Below are 17,626 nucleotides of genomic sequence, written 5' to 3'. Positions count from 1 at the left end.
GCAGGGCCTTATGCCCACCCACCATTCATCTGCCAGCAGAGGCGGGCCGTCTCACAGTCCAACCAATCCCCTGCTAGTGGAGGCGGGTCTTCAAGGGGACTCCGGGCGGTGCCGCGAGCGCCTGTGGGAGCGACTGGACGCGGTCCCACCCATCCGGCGCGCGCGGAGCGGCAGGTTTCCCGGCCAATGGGATCGGGGCACCCCGGCCAATGGGCGCGCGGGGTGGGGTGGGAGCCGGCGCGCGGGGGGCGTGGCCACGTTCTCCGCCGCCGGGAGTCGCCAGGACTCGGCCGCTGGCGCCGCCGCCATCTTGCGTGTCGGGGGCGCGCGCGCGCGCGAGGAGTGTCCTGCCCGGCCAGCGGCCTGCCGCGGCCCAGGTCAGCGCCGCCTCGGGGCCGGGGGGGAGCGCGGGGGGAGGGGCCGGTAGGGGTGGGACTTGGTCTGGGGACCCTGTGGGGGGAGGGGTGCGTGGTCTGGGGGCCCGGGCTGGGGGAGCCTGTGGGGGGCTTTGGGGGAGGAGCTTGTGGGGCGGGGGCGTGGCCTGGGGAGCTGGCGGAGAGGGGGGGCTGGGCTGGGGGAGCCTGTGGGGGCTTTGGGGGAGGAGCTTGTGGGGCGGGGGCGTGGCCTGGGGAGCTGGCGGAGAGGGGAGGGGGGCTGGGCTGGGGGAGCCTGTGGGGGGCTTTGGGGGAGAAGCTTGTGGGGCGGTGGCGTGGTCTGGGGAGCTGGCAGAGAGGGGAGGGGGGCTGGGCTGGGGGAGCCTGTGGGGGGCTTTGGGGGAGAAGCTTGTGGGGCGGTGGCGTGGTCTGGGGAGCTGGCAGAGAGGGGAGGGGGGCTGGGCTGGGCTGGGCTGGGGGAGCCTGTGGGGGGCTTTGGGGGAGAAGCTTGTGGGGCGGTGGCGTGGTCTGGGGAGCTGGCGGAGAGGGGGGGCTGGGCTGGGGGAGCCTGTGGGGGCCTTGGGGGAGAAGCTTGTGGGGCGGTGGCGTGGTCTGGGGAGCTGGCAGAGAGGGGAGGGGGGCTGGGCTGGGCTGGGCTGGGGGAGCCTGTGGGGGGCTTTGGGGGAGAAGCTTGTGGGGCGGTGGCGTGGTCTGGGGAGCTGGCGGAGAGGGGGGGCTGGGCTGGGGGAGCCTGTGGGGGCCTTGGGGGAGGAGCTTGTGGGGCGGGGGCATGGCCTGGGGAGCTGGCTGGGCTGGTGGCTGGGACAGTCTGTGGGGAGAGGTGTTGGGGAAGGAGGAGGAGGAGCATGTGGGTGGGGGGCGTCTAGGGGAGGAGCCGGGGGGGAGGGAGGAACTGATGGGGAGGGGGAGTCTGGAGTGAGGGTTGGGTTTGAGTTGGGGGGGAGGGTCTGGGAATGGGGAGGGGTCCTGGCCTGGCGGTTTTGGGGGTGGGGAAGAGGCGAGGGGTTTGGGGGGAGCCCTGAAGAGGGGGAAGGCGGCTGGTGGGTGAGGCCGGTGAAGGGAGCGACGAGGAGGCGCGGGTTCACCTTGGTGGGGGGGTGGCCGGCCAAGTGGGCAGCTGGACTTCAGATAAAAATACCCCGATCTGGTCACGATAGGGCCAGCAGAGGGTGGAGTCTAGACTGGGATTGGGGGCTCCCTCCTTCCCATTGTGCCGGGCGCTATGCAGACCCTGCCCGGGGTTGGGGGTCCCCTGCCGTGCCGGGCGCTGTACAGACAGCTCCTGTCTGCTAGCTAGGCAGGGGAAAGTCTGGGAAGGGCTGTGGAGGTGCCGAGAGGGTTGGCTTAGTTGAGGTTATGTGGCAGGTCAGTGCAGAGCCGGGGTTTAGTCAGGCCTGGAGGGGGAGCAGAGACAGGTGCCTAGGAGAGGATGCTCCCTACGCCATGTTCCCTCCTCTCCGGCTCCCCCATATCCTGTCTCTGCCAGGGGCCAGTACCAGATGCTGTCGGGGAAAAGAGGCAAGGAATTGTGACGGGATGACTTGTCTCCTCTTAGCTCCCATTTATGAAAGGTCAGCTTGTGTGTGGGGCTTGCTTTGCGGTTTTGAAGCCTTGTTAGAATTGCCCCACCCTTGATTTTAATCCTGCCTCAGTGTCACCTTGTGGCAATGAGTTTCACAGGCTCCGCGTTTTGTCTCCGTGTGACCCCAGGCTGTTGGCTTCATCTCCCTGGGATTCACACATCAGCAGAAGGGCCTGGTGTCATGAAGCCCAGGATGGGTGCTATGCCCCAGCTTTTAGACAGTGGGCTGGCACCCCCAGGGGTCCTGCTCTGGATATGGGTCGGTTTCAACCAGTCCAGACCCCTTCATTCCACTCCAGGCTCTTACATGATACATGTTTCTAGCTCTGATCCAAGAGCAACGTGTTAACCCTTTCACCCCCCGCTGGGTAGCAGTGCAAAGTATGGAGAGAAACTGAGGCACACATAGGCATCGAATTCCTGCTTTGTCACTCCTGGTTTGGTGGGATCTCCATTGTCCTCTGTCCCGTGCTGGCTCAGACCTGGGAAGCCCTGGCAGCTTTATCCTTTCCCAGCTGCTGCAAGGTTCAACAGCTTGTTTGGCAAAGGAGGACCTGAGCCCCAGAGAGATGGATGACCTGGAGTTCAGAGGTGCTGCAGGCAGCCTCACCCACAGCACAGCTGGGACCCCCCCTTTGCGGGAGGTACCTTGTCAGCGTGATCTCAGCGGGAAAGCGGGTCGGTGTTGCAGGCTTGGAGCCGAGGGGGAGAGAGACTCCCACTTCCCGTCCAGCTTCGTCCCTGGCAGCCTGCGCTCAGCTCCGGAAAGCGCGGCTCATTTGGTTGGAGGTGTGGCGAGCCTGCAGCAGTCTGAGTGGAGAATCGAACCGCAGAGTGCTTGGCAGGGTTCTGAGCCAGTTCCATAGGCTCCTGCCCTCTCGGTATCGGTTGTGACCATTTCACGGCGTCAGTGCAAGAGAGTTGATCTTGGGTAGACAGGCAGGCTTTGTGTCTTGCGACAGAGACCTCCAGCTGGGCTGTATATTGGCAAGCAGGGTGTAGAGAGCTGGGTACCCGGGGTGTGTGCATGCTGAGCAGAGGGGCTGTGTGTATGTGCCACACCATGGCCAGTGCAATGATGCCCGACCTTCTGGCTAGTTGCAGAGGGAAGTGGGCATCGTCTCAGGACTCATTGCAATAGAAATAATCAATAGCAACTGTTAGCATATGGGGAGACCAGCCCCTGCATGTACCTCGGGGCAAAGCAACCCAGGCCCTGGAGGAATCAATCTGTGTGGGGGGATGTTTTGGGGTTGTGAGTCCATCGGACTCCTCCTCTCGCTGCCTAAGAGCCCAGCAAGTTCGCAGGTGTCCAGTGAAGGTAGGATCTGTAGCCTGGGGGTGCTGAGTCTGCTACTTGCTGGGATGAATTAAATAAATCGCAGCCTATGCTGTGTGGGGCCGCGTGCTTGCAAAGCTGGCTGGCTCAAGGGGGGCGGGGAATGGGACCTAGGGTCTTTCCCCTCTTGGTGTTGCTGGGTCGGATCCAGCCCCAGGGCAGTGGGACTGGCTGGCTGCTACCCTTACGTTACCTGCTGCTAAGGGAAGAATTGTGTGTGTTACTCTGGGATTGCATGCATCATGTGCTCGGTAGGTTTGGGAAGCTGGTCAGTTGGCCACCTGTTGGAACACGATCTAATCTGGTTTGATAGTGCAGTGAGGAAGCCGGGATGTAGCTGGCGTCTTACCTCTTTGGTTGCATCTTGGTGCCATTTATTTATTTTTAGAACTTCATTTTGGTGTGTCACATTGTTTAAAGTTAAAATAACTCAGGAAACTCTGTACGGTGAAGCCTCCCAGAAACCAGAAAGTCTTACTCTGGTCTCTTCCTGTCGCTACTGCTGTGAGACATTAGTGCTCTGAACTATTTGCCTGGGATGTGACCAGTCTCCTGCATAGAACCAGACTGAGGGATGAATTCTGAGCTGCTAAGGCTGGTGTTGGGGGGGTTCAGGTACCGTTTCTGCATTTTAATCCAGCCAGAGGCTTCTAGGAATACTTACTTCTAGGAGCCGGGTGTGCAGGCCGTTCCCGCGGAATGGGTTCCTGGGAAGGATCTAGGCCTCAGCAGCATGGACAGGCAGCTGAGCCGGACCTCCCACAGCAGTGCCATGGCCAAAAGCGCTAATGGGATCCTTAGCTCCTCAGTTCCTCAGGGAGAAGAGGCCGGGGAGGGGAAGGGCCATGCTGAGAGCCAAAGGGAAAGTGGGTGACAGAGCTGGGACTGGAGCATTGATTCCTGACTCCCACTCCCCCCATCTCTGACCCACTAGACTCCGCTCCCCTCCCAGAGCCGTGGAGAAAACCCAGGAGTCCAGGCTCCCAACCTCCCCACCAAAAAAAAACAACCAACAACTAGACTCTTCCTTCACATGTGTATATGGGAGACCAGGATTGGCATGGCCATGAGTTCGGATTGAGGGGCAGTGGCAGGACTGGGCAAGCAGGGGGCTGCAGGTCGGGAGTGAGGGACGCTGGCAGGGCTGGTGGGGAGCCCAGGGCTGGGCTAGCAGGGGCTGTGTCAAGATCCTCGCTCAGCCCCTGATGCCATCTGTCTGGCACTACTTGGTTGATTTCATGGGTCTCGTTCCCCGCGCCCTGTGGACGGCCATGGTAACCCCCCCCCTCTCCCCCGCTCTCTCTGCCTCTAGGGCTTGTGGACACGGCTGGTGGCAGTGCTGTGTGTTGAGTGCCCACCGAAGAGCCTGGCCTGTTCCGAAGCACTGACCCGCTGCAGGAGGAAATGGAGTATGAACGGAGGTACCATCTCCCCACGCCAATGGGCCCGTGCACCCCTGTATCGGGAGGGCTGGGGCTGCTGGGGGGGCGCTGTGCTGTGGGGCAGGAGGCTGGGCAGGCCAGGCACTGAGGGGCGCTGTGCTGTAGGGAGCAGGGCTCGGGACACTCTGCCCTGGCAGGCAGGGCTGGGCGTGGAGCAGGGCGGGGGCTCAGCAGGGGGTGCTCTGCCCTGGCAGCCAACGGTGCTGAACCTACACCCCTCATTCCCTCCAGATCGAGGGACGTGATCGTTCCCCTCTATCCGACATTGGTGAGGCCTCATCTGGAGAACTGTGTCCAGTTTTGGGCCCCACACTACAAGAAGGATGTGGAGAAATTGGAGAGAGTCCAGCGAAGGGCAACAAAAATGATTAGGGGACTGGAACACATGACTTATGAGGAGAGGCTGAGGGAACTGGGATTGTTTAGTCTGCGGAAGAGAAGAATGAGGGGGGATTTGATAGCTGTTTTCAACTACCGGAAAGGGGGTTCCAAAGAGGATGGCTCTAGACTGTTCTCAGTGGTAGCTGATGACAGAACAAGAAGCAATGGTCTCAAGTTGCAGTGGGGGAGGTTTAGGTTGGATATTAGGAAAAACTTCTTCACTAGGAGGGTGGTGAAACACTGGAATGCGTTACCTAGGGAGGTGGTGGAATCTCCTTCCTTAGAAGTTTTTAAGGTCAGGCTTGACAAAGCCCTGGCTGGGATGATTTAATTGGGGATTGGTCCTGCTTTGAGCAGGGGGTTGGACTAGATGACCTTCTGAGGTGTCCCTTCCAACCCTGATATTCTATGATTCAGAGGTGGCCGTGGGGACCGGACGGGCCGATATGGCGCTGCTGACCGGTCCCAGGACGACAGCGTGGACGGGCGGACCCAGCGAGACCACGACTATCGGGACATGGATTACCGCTCGTACCCCCGTGACTTCAGCAGCCACGAGGCCGCTAACGAGTATGACTCATCCGAGGAGCAGAGTGCCGAGGTGGGCTCTGGACCCAGGGGCTGTAGTCTTGTGGGGCTGGGCGGGCCTCTCTGCCGGGGATGGGGATGGGACGCGAGTGCCGGGCTCCCCTGACCCCATCCTCTCTCGCCAGGATTCCTACGAGGCCTCTTCAGGGTCGGAGACTCAGCGCAAGCGGGACAGCCCCACCGAGCCCCTGGGCTACCCCGGCGACGGGGACTACCGCGACCAGGACTACCGGCCCGAGCCAGAGGAGGAGCAGAAGGCCAGCAGCATCGTCATGCTGAGGATGCTGCCCCAGTCCGCCTCCGAGAACGATGTAGGTCTGGGTGGGGTGGGGCTGGGAACCAGAATGCCTGGGTTCTTTTCCCCGGCTCTGGGAGGAGAGTGGGGTCTCGTGGTTGTGGGGAGGGAGGGTGCTGGGAGCTGCTTTTCCATGGATCAATGCATGATCTCACATGAGTGGCGCCTTCTACCTCAGTTTCCCCTTGTCCATACCCTGGAGGTGGATGGTGCTGACTGTGTCCCTTCTGTGTGTGCTCCCCCACAGATTCGGGCCCAGCTGCAGGCGCATGGGATCCAGCCCCGCGAGGTGCGGCTGATGCGGAACAAAGCCTCAGGTGAGCTCCTGTTCACAGTTCTGCCTTCTGCCCCGCCTTTCTGGCTAGGAGCCTGCGGCGGTTCCCCCTGCGGTGCGCGCGGTCGGTGTGTCTCTCTCGCTGGCAGAAACTACCCAGGCCCTTGTGCAGCTGGCTTCCCAACCCGCACCAGGCTTTTGGCTGGTACCAGTCCCTTGCCCGTGGGTCCGTGCAGAGCAGGGCCGGTTTGGTCAGTCTGCATGCAGATCCCGCACTCGCTGCTCTCTCTCCCTGTCCTTGGAGAGCGCGGAGGAATCCACGGCCAGGCGCGTGCCCCTCTCGCCCTCTCCTTGCTGGGCGTGAACCCTGGCCGGAATGGAGCTGTACTAGAGGCCGCGGCTGGGTTCTGCTGCGGCCCGCTTCTCCTCCCAGAGTGAGCCAGCGCTAGGGAACGCCGGCACTGGGCCAGCCTTTCTGGGGAGCGCGTGGCCAGGATGGGCTGGGCTGAACAGGTGAGTTGGCTGTTGTCTCGAAGGTATTTCCTTGGTGTGTGTTGCACACTCACTCACTCACACACACACACAGCCAGTGTTCTCTCTCCTTCCAAAGCAGGGTGTGTATATATTTATATTTTTTTCTCTGCATTAGTCCTGTGTTGTGCCAGGCCTCACAGGGGCGCTGTGGAGAGGAACCCTACTTTCCAGGGGCCCCTCCAGCCAGCTCAAGGCACAGCCCCCTGCAGAGATGTTTCCCAGCATGCACTGGCCCAGTGCTGGGAGCACCGCATGCTGGGATCCAGAGCCTCGGCGCTGGGCTGGGAGCCAATAATCCAGCCCAGGGGGTCTCGTCTGGGGGTTGGGCCTGCTGTGTTCGTCCCACGTAGCTCAGTGGAGGTGGGGGGGGGGGCAGGGACCGATGATTACCCCCACTGGAGTCCTTACTCCCAGCCCCCTAGCTTGGGAACCCTCAGCCAGGCCGAGCTAAAGGCAAAGGGGATCTGTGCGATGGGACAGAGCAAAACCTGTGCTTGACTGGGAGACCTGGATGGGAGTGTGGGGGCTGGGCAGGGGGCGCTCTCCCCCGGCAGACAGGGCCGGGCACTGGGGAGCGCTGTGCTGCAGGCCGGGGGGCTCTCCCCTGGCAGTCAGGGCTGTGTTATGGGGTGGGGAGCTTTATAGGGGGTGCTCACTCTGGCACTTAGGGCCGGGCGCTGGGGGGCGCCCTGCTATGGGGCAGGAAGCTCTGCAGGGGGCACTCTGCCCTGCAGACTGTGCTCACACCACTACTCCAGCATGATGCTAGGGGTGCCTGTGACCAGAGCCGGGTCCTAGGACACTGAGCGGCCAGGGGGGTGGGGGGCGGCTGGAGCCTGTTGTCCCTAGGGGAAAGCGATGCTCTGGGGAGGCAGCATGAGCAAGTGGAGAGGAAGCTGGTCCAGCAGCCAGGACTCCTGGGTTCTCTCCTGGGCTTTGGGAGGGGAGTGGGGTCTAGTGGTTGGGGGGGCGCCAGGACTCCAGGGCTCTATTATGCTAGCAGCCCCTTGGCTGCGTGGCTGGTGCTTCCCCTGCCCTTGCCCCCACACTCCCAGGAGGTGCCCCCCTCCGCGCCCCCGGCCCCGCCCCAGGGGGTGCAGCGAGAGGGTGCGTGATGTTGGCTGGATCTGTTGACTAACACACTGCGTCTGTATCTGAATGCTGTCCTCCAGGTCAGAGCCGCGGCTTCGCCTTCGTCGAGTTTAATCACTTGCAGGACGCTACCCGATGGATGGAAGCCAATCAGGTTGCTTTGCCGCACTTGACCCCCACAAGTACTGCTCCTGTTACTGCCTGACCCACACGCCTGGGCCTGCTCCAGCCCCTCAGGGAGAGCATCACCCCCCCACCCCCTTAAGGATTCACTAGTGCTTAGAGGCAGAGCAGTGGGAGGGCAGTGGGGTCTAGTAGTTAGAACGGGGGGGGCTGAGAGCCAGGACTCCTGGGTTCTCTTCCCAGCCCTAGGAGGGAGCGTGTTTAGAACATGGGGACCAGGAGCCGGGACTCCTGGGTTCTCTCCGTGTCTCCAAGTGTGTTCTGGTGGGTGGCTGGAAATGAGGATGCATGTGTTCTTTGCCTGGCTTCGGGCGGGGAGTGGGGGCTAGTGGTTAGAGCAGGGGGAGCGAGCTGGGAGCCAGGACTCCTGGATTCTCTCTGTGGCTCTGCAAGGGGAGTGTTGTGCAGTGGTTAGAGCAGCAGTGATGGGTGCCAGGACTCCTGGGTTCTGTGTCCCGCTCTGGAAGGCAGTGCGACATAGTGCATGGCAGAAGTGGATGTTGAGTGATGGCATCAGCCCTTTTCGTGCCGCAGGGCCCAGACACTGGCACCTGGCCCCCCTCCCACCCTCCAGGGGGTCACTCCATCTCCAGTCTCCCACGGGGGGGCCAGGCTGCGAGCTTTCCCATGGCAGTGCCAGCGCCAGGAGCTAGGGCAGGGAGGGCGCCCGGCATCAGCCTTCGTTAAGCCTGTGCCCACCGGACCCGGAGGAGGCCCGCCGGCAGAAGAGCGAGCACCTGTCAGACCAACCTCCAGGCCCCATAGCCCTGAGATCTTGGTCTCCCTGGCCAGCTGGTGGATTGGAATTGGCTTTCACAACGCCCCTCGACCTGCGCGGCTCCGTTCCTCTCCTAGCCGGACCGAGTGCGTGGGCGGGCGTCCCCAGTGGGAGCCGCCACGCGTGGCCGAGACGCTGTGCTTTGCGGGGTGGGGCGCTGCGCAGGAGGGGATCGAGGCAGCGCGGCGAGAGGCCGTCGGATCAGGCTCCGGCAGGGCCGTAGGCAGAGCAGATAGGCCGAGGGGGCGGGTGGGGGCTGTGCCGAGGTGGTGGCCCAGAGGTTGCCGGAGGAGCCGCTGGCTAGCAGGGCACGCATCGGTGGTTCCCAGCGGTGTCAGGTGTTGTGCCGCGCGGGTGTCTTGGATCATGGCTGCCCTCTCTTTCTTTCTCTCTCTCTCTCTCTCTCTTTCTTTCTCTCTCTCTCTCTCTCTCATCCACTCCCTCCATCCTAGCAGCCGTTGGTAGCTCGGAGCCGGCCGTGCCGGCAGCCCCAAATGCTGGGCCGGCACAGGTTAGCTTTGCGGTAGCCACGTAGCCGAGACCCAAACCTCTCCGGGCCTGCGGCCCTTCCCTCCCTCCCTCCCTCCCCTCCCTCATCCGTTCAGCAGAAGGGTTTAAATCTCTCTCTCTCTCTCTGCTGAGGCAGTGACGGGTGCCCCCCGCCACCCGCCGGCGCTCACCACTCTGCCTTTCCCCCGGCAGCACTCCCTCAGCATCCTGGGCCAGAAAGTCTCCATGCACTACAGCGACCCCAAGCCCAAGATCAATGAGGACTGGCTCTGCAGCAAGGTACAGGAGTGGGGTTGTGATCCTACGGTAATGGCCACTGAGCTAAGGGGCAGTGTGCTGTGGGGAGAGGGGCCAGGGGCTGGGCAGGGAGCACTCTCCCCTGGCAATCAGGGCCGGGCACTGGGGGGCGCTGTGCTGTGGGGAGAGGGGCAGGGGACTGGGCAGGGGGCACTCTCCCCTGGCAGTCAGGGCTGGGCACTGGGGGGCGCTGTGCTGCGGGGAGAGGGGCAGGGGACTGGGCAGGGGGCAGTCAGGGCCGAGCATGGCAGGGGCCTCAGCAGAGGGTTTTCTCCATTAAGAGTCTCTTGTTAATTCCTGTTGCAGTGTGGAGTGCAGAATTTCAAACGAAGGGAGAAATGCTTTAAATGTGGCGTACCCAAATCAGGTGAGCTAGAAACAGTGCTGGTTTTAGCCCCCCATCTGACCCTGCTGCAGAGAATGCCACGGGTTAATGCCCTGGCTGAGCTATTCCTCTCCCCCCCTCCCCCATCAGACCATGCAGCAGGGAGTCCCGCAGGTTAATAATACTTTCTGCCCCATCCAGAGGCTGAGCAGAAGCTGCCCCCAGGGAGCCGGCTAGACCAGCTGGTGGCGCTGTCGGGCCGGGAGCTGAGTCAGGGCCTGCTGCCCCTGCCGCAGCCCTACCAGGCCTCGGTGCTGTCAGCAACGCAGCCCCTGGCCCAGGCGTCAGAGCCCTGCGCTGAGAACGCCAACGACAGTGAGTGGGGGGTGAGCGTTGGGGGGTGGGCCATGGGGGGGAGAGGGGGCAGGGAGTGGGGCGGGGGGAGCCCTCCAGTTGCCAGGAGCGGGTATCGGGTGACGGGGTAGGTGTGGGGTGAGGGGGCAGTGGGATCGGTGCCCAGGTCGGTGGGGTGGAGTGGAGTGGATGGAGGGTACCTGGGAGGAATTGTTCGGGTCTGACCAATGCGGGGGGGGTCTAAGTGGGGGTGTCTGGCTGATGGGGTGCGGGCTGTAAGAGGGTGGGGCCTGGTGGGGGCTGGAGCCTGACTGGCAGTGGGTTGGCCCCAAGGGGGTGGGGCCTAACAGTTGGGTTGGCTCTAAGGGGGCGGAGCCTGGCTGCTGCTGGTGGGTGGGATCTTATGGGGCGCGGCCTGTTGGGCAGGGCCGGAGGGGGGGGTGTCCAGTCCCTCCTCACGCTGTGCCCCCCCCCCACCTCCCAGCCATCATCCTGCGGAACCTGAACCCGCACAGCACCCTGGAGTCGATCCTGGCGGCCCTGGCGCCCTACGCGGTGCTCTCCGCCTCCAACGTCCGCGTCATCAAAGACAAGCAGACCCAGCTCAACCGCGGCTTCGCCTTCATCCAGCTGGCCACCATCGTGGTGAGCCGCCGAGGCCCCCGGGGCTCTGCCGGTGCTGGGAGGGGAGCGGGGTCTGCTGGTTAGAGCAGGGAGGGCTGGGGGACAGGACTCCTGGGTTCTCTCCTCGGCTCTGGGAGGGGAGCAGGGTCTGCTGGTTAGAGCAGGGGGGGCTGGAGGCCAGGACTTCTGGGTGCTCTCCCTGGCTCTGGGAGGGGAGCAGGGTCTGCTGGTTAGAGCAGGGGGGGCTGGAGGCCAGGACTCCTGGGTGCTCTCCCCGGCTCTGGGAGGGGAGCGGGGTGGGGCAGGGCTGTGTGGCTGGAGAGGCCTGGGCGGGTCTGGGCCCCTCTCACTCCATCTGCCCCCCCCAGGAGGCGGCCCAGCTGCTGCAGATCCTGCAGGCCCTCCACCCCCCGCTGCACATTGACGGCAAGACCATCAACGTGGAATTTGCCAAGGGCTCCAAGCGGTGAGTGCAGGGGCGGGAGGGGCAGGGGGATGGGGGGCCCCCACCCAATCCCACAGAGTGACAGGTCCCTTCCCTCTCCCCCACCCCCACAGGGACATGGGCTCCTCCGACAGTAACCGAATCAGCGCCGCCTCTGTTGCCAGCACTGCGATTGCTGCGGCCCAGTGGGCCATCTCCCAGGTAACCCCGCCCTGCCCGGGGCCTCGTGATTAACTCGCCGGGGGGGGGCAGATCGGGAGGTGTGGGGGGGTGTTAATCCCCTGGACCCCCTGCTGCAGGGGTGTGTGGCGGGGCGTTAATCCCTGGGACTTCCTGCTGCAGGAGTGTGGACCATGTGGCTCCAGCCTGGATGGGGCTGGCTGGCGGGACGCCCCCATGCCTGGCACTGCGGGGGGGTGCTCTGCTGGCTGGGTCCCTGCCCCCAAGGCAGACAAGGGGTGGGGGCTGGTGGTGCCCTCCGGTCCCCTCACCCTGCCCTCTGCCCCCAGGCATCACAGGGAAGTGAGGGGGCCTGGGCAGCCTCGGAGGAGCAGCCGGCCGACTACGCCTACTACCAGCAGGAGGAGGCCTACGGCGCGGAGCCGGCCCTCTACTCCCACACCTACCTGAAGGGCTCCCCGGCCCAGCCCGGCGCCAACGGGGAGGCTGCAGCCACTGGTGAGAGCGGGCGTGGGACATGGGGCCGGCCCCTGGCGCTACCCTCCCACCGCCTGGGGGCTGGGAGGGGGCAGGGGTTGGATCCCCTGTCGTGGTCAGGTTGAATTGTGGCAGCCTCTTACCCCGCCATGGGGTTCTGTGGGGTTCTCCCCCCCCCCCCCCTTTCACTTAGAAGCTTTGGAGTGTCTTGGGGTCCTGGCTCCCAGCCCCTCAGCTCTAACCACTAGCCCCCACTCCCCTCCTGGAGCCGGGGAGAGAACCCAGGAGTCCTGAATGGCTCCAGCCTGGGCAGTGGGTCTCTGGGGACCTCCCCTCACCCTCGCTCTCCCCTGCCCTCACAGGGGTGGAGCCGACCCTAGAGCCTGGTGTGCCGGGTGTCGACCCAGTGCCCGTCCTGCAGAGCTTCCCCCACGCCGCCCAGACCACCGCCGTGCCCGTCGTGTACCAGCCGCCCGGCGGGGCCGAGACCACAGGCACCACAGTGGGGACTGCTGCCACCGCCCAGGTAGGGCTGTCGGCCTGGCCTGGGGGCGGGGCTCTGCCCTCCCGGCTCGGGGGCTGTAGTGGGTGGCAGGAGGGGTCTCTCCTCTCTGCTTGGGGGCAGCGGGGCCTGTATGGGAGGGGGTCTCTCCTCCCTGCTCTGGGTTGGGGGTTCTGCCCGGGGTTGTGAGGGGGTTTCTCCCCAGGGTGTCCCCACCCTGCTCTGGGTCGGGGGGCTCTCCTGGCGGCCTCCCCACTGCCTGCCGTCCTGCCGCAGAGCCAGCCCTACACCATCGTGTCCCCGGCCGTGCTGAAGCCGGAGACGCCGAGCCCAGCCCAGCCGAGCAGCACCGCTCTCCCCGTGCCCAGCACCGGCCTGCCCCTGCCCACCCCCGCGCCGCAGGAGCCCTACGGCCAGTACCGTGAGTGGGGGGCTGGGGGGGTGCATCGGCGGGAGGGGCCTTGTTGGGGCTGAGAGGGACTGTGCTACACTGGGGGGTCTCTGGGGGTTGGAGGGCCATGCTTCACGGGGACCAGTGTGGTGACTCCGGGGGGTGCATTCGCCATAGTGGGGGGATGTGCGGGGCTCTGGGGGGGGGGTGCCACGTTGGGCAGGGGAGGGGGTTGGAGGGCCCTGGTGTGGGGAGGATGTTGGGGCTGTTGGGGAGGATGTGCTATGTCGGGAGGGGTAAGTCTGCTTTGGGGGGGCTGTTGGGGGGCTGGGATATTGGCCCTCTCGGCCCGCCCCCAGCTGAGCCCCGCTCTGCGCCCCCCAGCCGTCCCAGACGTATCCACCTACCAGTATGACGAAACTTCCGGCTATTACTACGACCCGCTGACCGGTCTCTATTACGACCCCAACTCCCAGGTGAGCTGAGGGGGGTGCAGCTTGGGGGGGAAGGGTGCGGGCGGGGGGGGGGGGGCACAGCCTGCAGCACCTGACGCCCCCCATCTGTCCGGCCCCACAGTACTACTACAATGCACAGAGCCAGCAGTACCTGTACTGGGATGGCGAGCGCAGGACCTACGTGCCGGCCTCTGACCAGGGTGCCGACGCCCACAAGGAGGGCTCTGGGGGCAGCGGCAAGGAGGGCAAGGAGAAGAAGGAGAAACACAAGACTAAAACAGCTCAGCAGGTGGGTGCTGCCTGCCCCTCAGGAGCGCTGTGCCCTGGCCCCCTCGGGCGTCTGGGTAGGACAGGGCCTCCCCCGTGCTGCCTCTCCCCACCCGCTGCTCAGCAGAGGTTGCCCCCCACCCCCACCCCCCCGAGGGAGCTGCATGATCCCCTTTTCCATCCAGCCTGTTAAGCAGTTTGGCTCTAGATGCACAAGAGGTGTTGCTAGCCCAGCCTTCACTGGCAAGATGCAGCCACCTCTGGGGCAGGACAGCTGGGGAACAGCTGCATGTAACGCCACATGGGGATAGCTCGTCCGGTACTGAGATGGAGCCAGCTCTGGGGTGAGGTGGCTGGGAACAGCCACACGTAACGCTGCATGGGAATGGCTTGCTCGACGCTGAGATGCAGCCAGCTCTGGGGTGGGGCAGCTGGGGACCAGCATCAGAAGCTTGGGACAGAAAGTGAAGGAGAATCCTGCAACCTGTCTGTCTATGAGCTTCCCTCCCTGCCCCCCAACATGGGGTCAGCGCCCCACTGACAGCCCCCTGCCCCCCCACAGATCGCCAAGGACATGGAGCGCTGGGCCCGCAGCCTCAACAAACAGAAGGAGAACTTCAAGAACAGCTTCCAGCCGATCAGCTCGCTGCGGGAGGACGAGCGGCGCGAGTCGGCCACGGCCGACGCCGGCTACGCCATCCTGGAGAAGAAGGTACGGCCAGCATGGGGGAAAACCCCGGCCCTGCCAGGAGCCCCACAGCCCTTCCCATCCCTCCATGCCCACAGGTGCCGGTGCCGTGCCAGGCCACCCGGCGCTGAGCTGCCCAACCCTGCCTCCTCCTCGAAGAGTCAAGGCTCTAGGCTGGCCGGGCAGGCCCTTGCCCCCCCAACCCCGGCCTGCCCCTGATGCCCCCACATGAAGCATGGGGTCCAACAGGGGAGGTGGGTGCGGGGTGAACCTGCCAGGGCCCCTGGCTGATTTCAACCACTGTGCTTCTCCCCTAGGGGGCGCTGGCAGAGAGGCAGCACACGCCCATGGATCTGTCCAAGCTGGCCAGCGACGATAGGCTGGTAAGAGCCCAGTGCTGCAGGAGCCTGGGGCCGGGAGGGGAGTGGGGTCCGGTGGGTTAGAGCAGGGGCGGGCTGGGAGCCAGGACTGGCTCGGGGAGGGCAGGGCGTGTCGTGGTGAGGGGCCCCCATGAGCAGCCGGCCCCACAGCGCTGTTTCTCCGCAGAGCCCGCCGCGGGGGCTGGTGGCCGCGTACAGCGGGGAGAGCGACAGCGAGGAGGAGCCGGAGCGGGCGTCTGACCGGGAGGAGAAGCTCACGGACTGGCACAAACTGGCCTGTCTGCTCTGCCGCCGGCAGTTCCCCAGCAAGGAGGCGCTGATCCGCCACCAGCAGCTCTCTGGGCTGCACAAGGTGTGAGGGGGGCGTCACGGGGCCTGGCCCCTCCAGGGGGTGCCGGCTCCCATCCAGCCTGGGGCAGGGACTGGCTGGCTCAGGGGAGCGGGGAATGGGGCACAGGACTCTTCCAGTCTAGGGGGCGCTGGCTCCCATCCATCCCCAGGGTGGGGGGCGGGGAATGGGGCCCAGGGCCTTTCCCCCAGAGGGGGCACCAGCCCCGATTCAGCTTCTCCCCCCCCGGGGGCGACGGGGGTTTCCCTACCTACCTTCTCCTTTCATTGCAGCAAAACCTGGAGATTCACCGCCGCGCCCACCTGTCGGAGCAGGAGCTGGAGGCGTTGGAGAAGAACGACATGGAGGTGGGCAGGGGGCTGGGCTGTGGGCCCCCAGGGCAGGGGGGCCGGCATGGCGGGGTATAGCCGGGGGCGCGGATGGGATACTGGGCGGGCCATGCTGCACCAGAACAGTGGGGAAGGAAGAATGCAGGGGGCTGGGGGGGTGCTCTGACTCCAGGGTGGGGTTGGGGGGCACAGTGTGGGGGTGGGTCTAGGGGCTGGGGCGGCGCGCTGACTCCAGGGAGGGGTTGGGGGGCACAGTGGGGGGTGGGTCTAGGGGCTGGGGCTGCGTGCTGACTCCAGGGAGGGGTTGGGGGGCACAGTGGGGGGTGGGTCTAGGGGCTGGGGCTGCGCGCTGACTCCAGGGAGGGGTTGGGGGGTACAGTGGGGGGGTGGGGTTGGGAGGCATGCTGACTCCAGGGAGGGGTTGGGGGGCACAGTGGGGGGTGGGTCTAGGGGCTGGGGCTGCGCGCTGACTCCAGGGGGGTTTGGGGGGCACGGGGGGGGGCGGGGGGAGCACTTTGTCTCCAGGGAGGGGTTGGGGGGTACAGTCGGTGGGGCTGGGAGGCACGCTGACTCCAGGGAGAGGTTGGGGGGCACAGTGGGGGGTGGGGCCTGGCCTTGGCTCTAACGGGCCCTCCCCCGGCAGATGAAGTACCGGGACCGCGCGGCTGAGCGCAGGGAGAAGTACGGCGTCCCTGAGCCCCCGGAGCCCAAGAAGAGGAAGTACTCCGCTGTGATGCCTGCCACTGTGTAAGCCCCCCCGCCGCCATGCTGCCCCGCCCACTCTGGGCGGAGCTCTGCCCTCCAGGAGCGCCCCTCCCCAGAGGTGGCTGCATCTGAGCGCGCTGGCCGAGCTGTCCCCATGCAGTGTTATGTGTGGTTGTTCTCCAGCTGCCCCGCCCCAGAGGTGGCTGCATCGCTGCAGTGCGCGAGTGGCCATGTGTGGGGCTGTTCCCAGCTGCCCCGCCCCAGAGGTGGCTGCATCGCTGCAGTGCGCGAGTGGCCATGTGTGGGGCTGTTCCCAGCTGCCCCACCCCAGAGGTGGCTGCGTCCCCGTCCCCTCATGGGCTGTCGGTATCAGGTGCGTCGGCCGTTGACCCTTTGCTCTCCCTGCAGAGACTTTGAGCAGCCGACGCGGGACGGGCTGGGCAGCGATAACATTGGGAGCCGCATGCTGCAGGCCATGGGCTGGAAGGAGGGCAGTGGCCTGGGCCGCAAGAAGCAAGGCATCGTGACCCCCATCGAGGTACCGGGGGCAGGGCGAGCAGGGAGCCCCGCAGCCCTTGGGGGGCAGGGGCTGGGGGTGGTTCCGAGGGGCAGGTCCCTGGTCTCACCAGATCTCCCCCTCCCCAGGCGCAGACCCGAGTGCGCGGCTCTGGCCTGGGTGCCCGCGGCAGCTCCTACGGGGTCTCGGCCGCCGAGTCGTACCGCGAGACGCTGCACAAGACCATGCTGACCCGCTTCAACGAGGCTGAGTGAGGCCCCACCCCCGGAGACTCCCCCTGCAGGGGGGACTATGAACTTTTTTTTTAATTAAAGGAGAAAAATGACTGTGTCTCCCTGCGCCCCCTGCTGGAGCGGACGGGCCCTTGCGCCGTGTGTGTCTCCCTGCGCCCCCTGCCGGAGCGGCTGGGCCCTTGCGCCGTGTGTCTCCCCCTGCGCCCCCTGCTGGAGCGGCCGGGCCCTTGCGCCGTGTGTGTCTCCCTGCGCCCCCTGCTGGAGCGGCCGGGCCCTTGCGCCGTGTGTCTCCCCCTGCGCCCCCTGCTGGAGCGGCCGGGCCCTTGCGCCGTGTGTGTCTCCCTGCGCCCCCTGCCGGAGCGGCTGGGCCCTTGCGCCGTGTGTCTCCCCCTGCGCCCCCTGCTGGAGCGGCCGGGCCCTTGCGCCGTGTGTGTCTCCCTGCGCCCCCTGCTGGAGCGGCCGGGCCCTTGCGCCGTGTGTGTCTCCCCCTGCGCCCCCTGCCGGAGCGGCCGGGCCCTTGCGCCGTGTGTGTCTCCCTGCGCCCCCTGCTGGAGCGGCCGGGCCCTTGCGCCGTGTGTCTCCCCCTGCGCCCCCTGCTGGAGCGGCCGGGCCCTTGCGCCGTGTGTGTCTCCCTGCGCCCCCTGCTGGAGCGGCCGGGCCCTTGCGCCGTGTGTGTCTCCCTGCGCCCCCTGCTGGAGCGGCCGGGCCCTTGCGC

The 17,626-nt window shown here is 65.5% G+C and overlaps 1 protein-coding gene across 2 annotated transcripts; it reads left to right on the top strand.

The window, feature by feature from the left end:
- Positions 1 to 255: 255 nt before the first annotated feature.
- On the top strand, positions 256 to 17,004 carry RBM10 (RNA binding motif protein 10). Of its 2 annotated transcripts, none has more exons than XM_048833416.2 (24): positions 256 to 377; positions 4,629 to 4,737; positions 5,557 to 5,740; positions 5,853 to 6,038; positions 6,270 to 6,339; positions 8,003 to 8,076; positions 9,586 to 9,672; positions 9,997 to 10,057; positions 10,217 to 10,390; positions 10,854 to 11,014; positions 11,362 to 11,459; positions 11,552 to 11,639; positions 11,948 to 12,116; positions 12,458 to 12,621; positions 12,874 to 13,018; positions 13,373 to 13,464; positions 13,565 to 13,732; positions 14,273 to 14,422; positions 14,716 to 14,781; positions 14,945 to 15,130; positions 15,400 to 15,474; positions 16,100 to 16,203; positions 16,570 to 16,699; positions 16,807 to 17,004. In XM_048833416.2, exons 2-24 carry the CDS (start codon positions 4,721 to 4,723, stop codon positions 16,930 to 16,932), a joined length of 2,775 nt encoding a protein of 924 aa, XP_048689373.1. In that variant the 5' UTR covers positions 256 to 377; positions 4,629 to 4,720; the 3' UTR covers positions 16,933 to 17,004. The 2 variants fall into 2 exon arrangements, with proteins under 2 accessions (XP_048689373.1, XP_048689375.1); XM_048833418.2 differs by lacking the exon at positions 256 to 377 and adding an exon at positions 1,634 to 1,966.
- Positions 17,005 to 17,626: the final 622 nt, after the last annotated feature.

The sequence above is a fragment of the Caretta caretta genome, chromosome 23 (genome assembly GCF_965140235.1).
Source record: "Caretta caretta isolate rCarCar2 chromosome 23, rCarCar1.hap1, whole genome shotgun sequence".
Taxonomy (NCBI): Eukaryota; Metazoa; Chordata; order Testudines; family Cheloniidae; genus Caretta; species Caretta caretta.
Note: the sequence above shows the minus strand (reverse complement) of the source record. Positions and strands in the feature narration are given on the sequence as shown.

What these genes read in the sequence shown, in the direction of transcription:
- RBM10 (XM_048833416.2), top strand. An exon ending in GATGGATGGAAGCCAATCAG is followed by an intron (nt 8,077 to 9,585) that starts GTTGCTTTGCCG and finishes TTCCCCCGGCAG; the next exon opens with CACTCCCTCAGCATCCTGGG. An exon ending in AGGACTGGCTCTGCAGCAAG is followed by an intron (nt 9,673 to 9,996) that starts GTACAGGAGTGG and finishes TTCCTGTTGCAG; the next exon opens with TGTGGAGTGCAGAATTTCAA.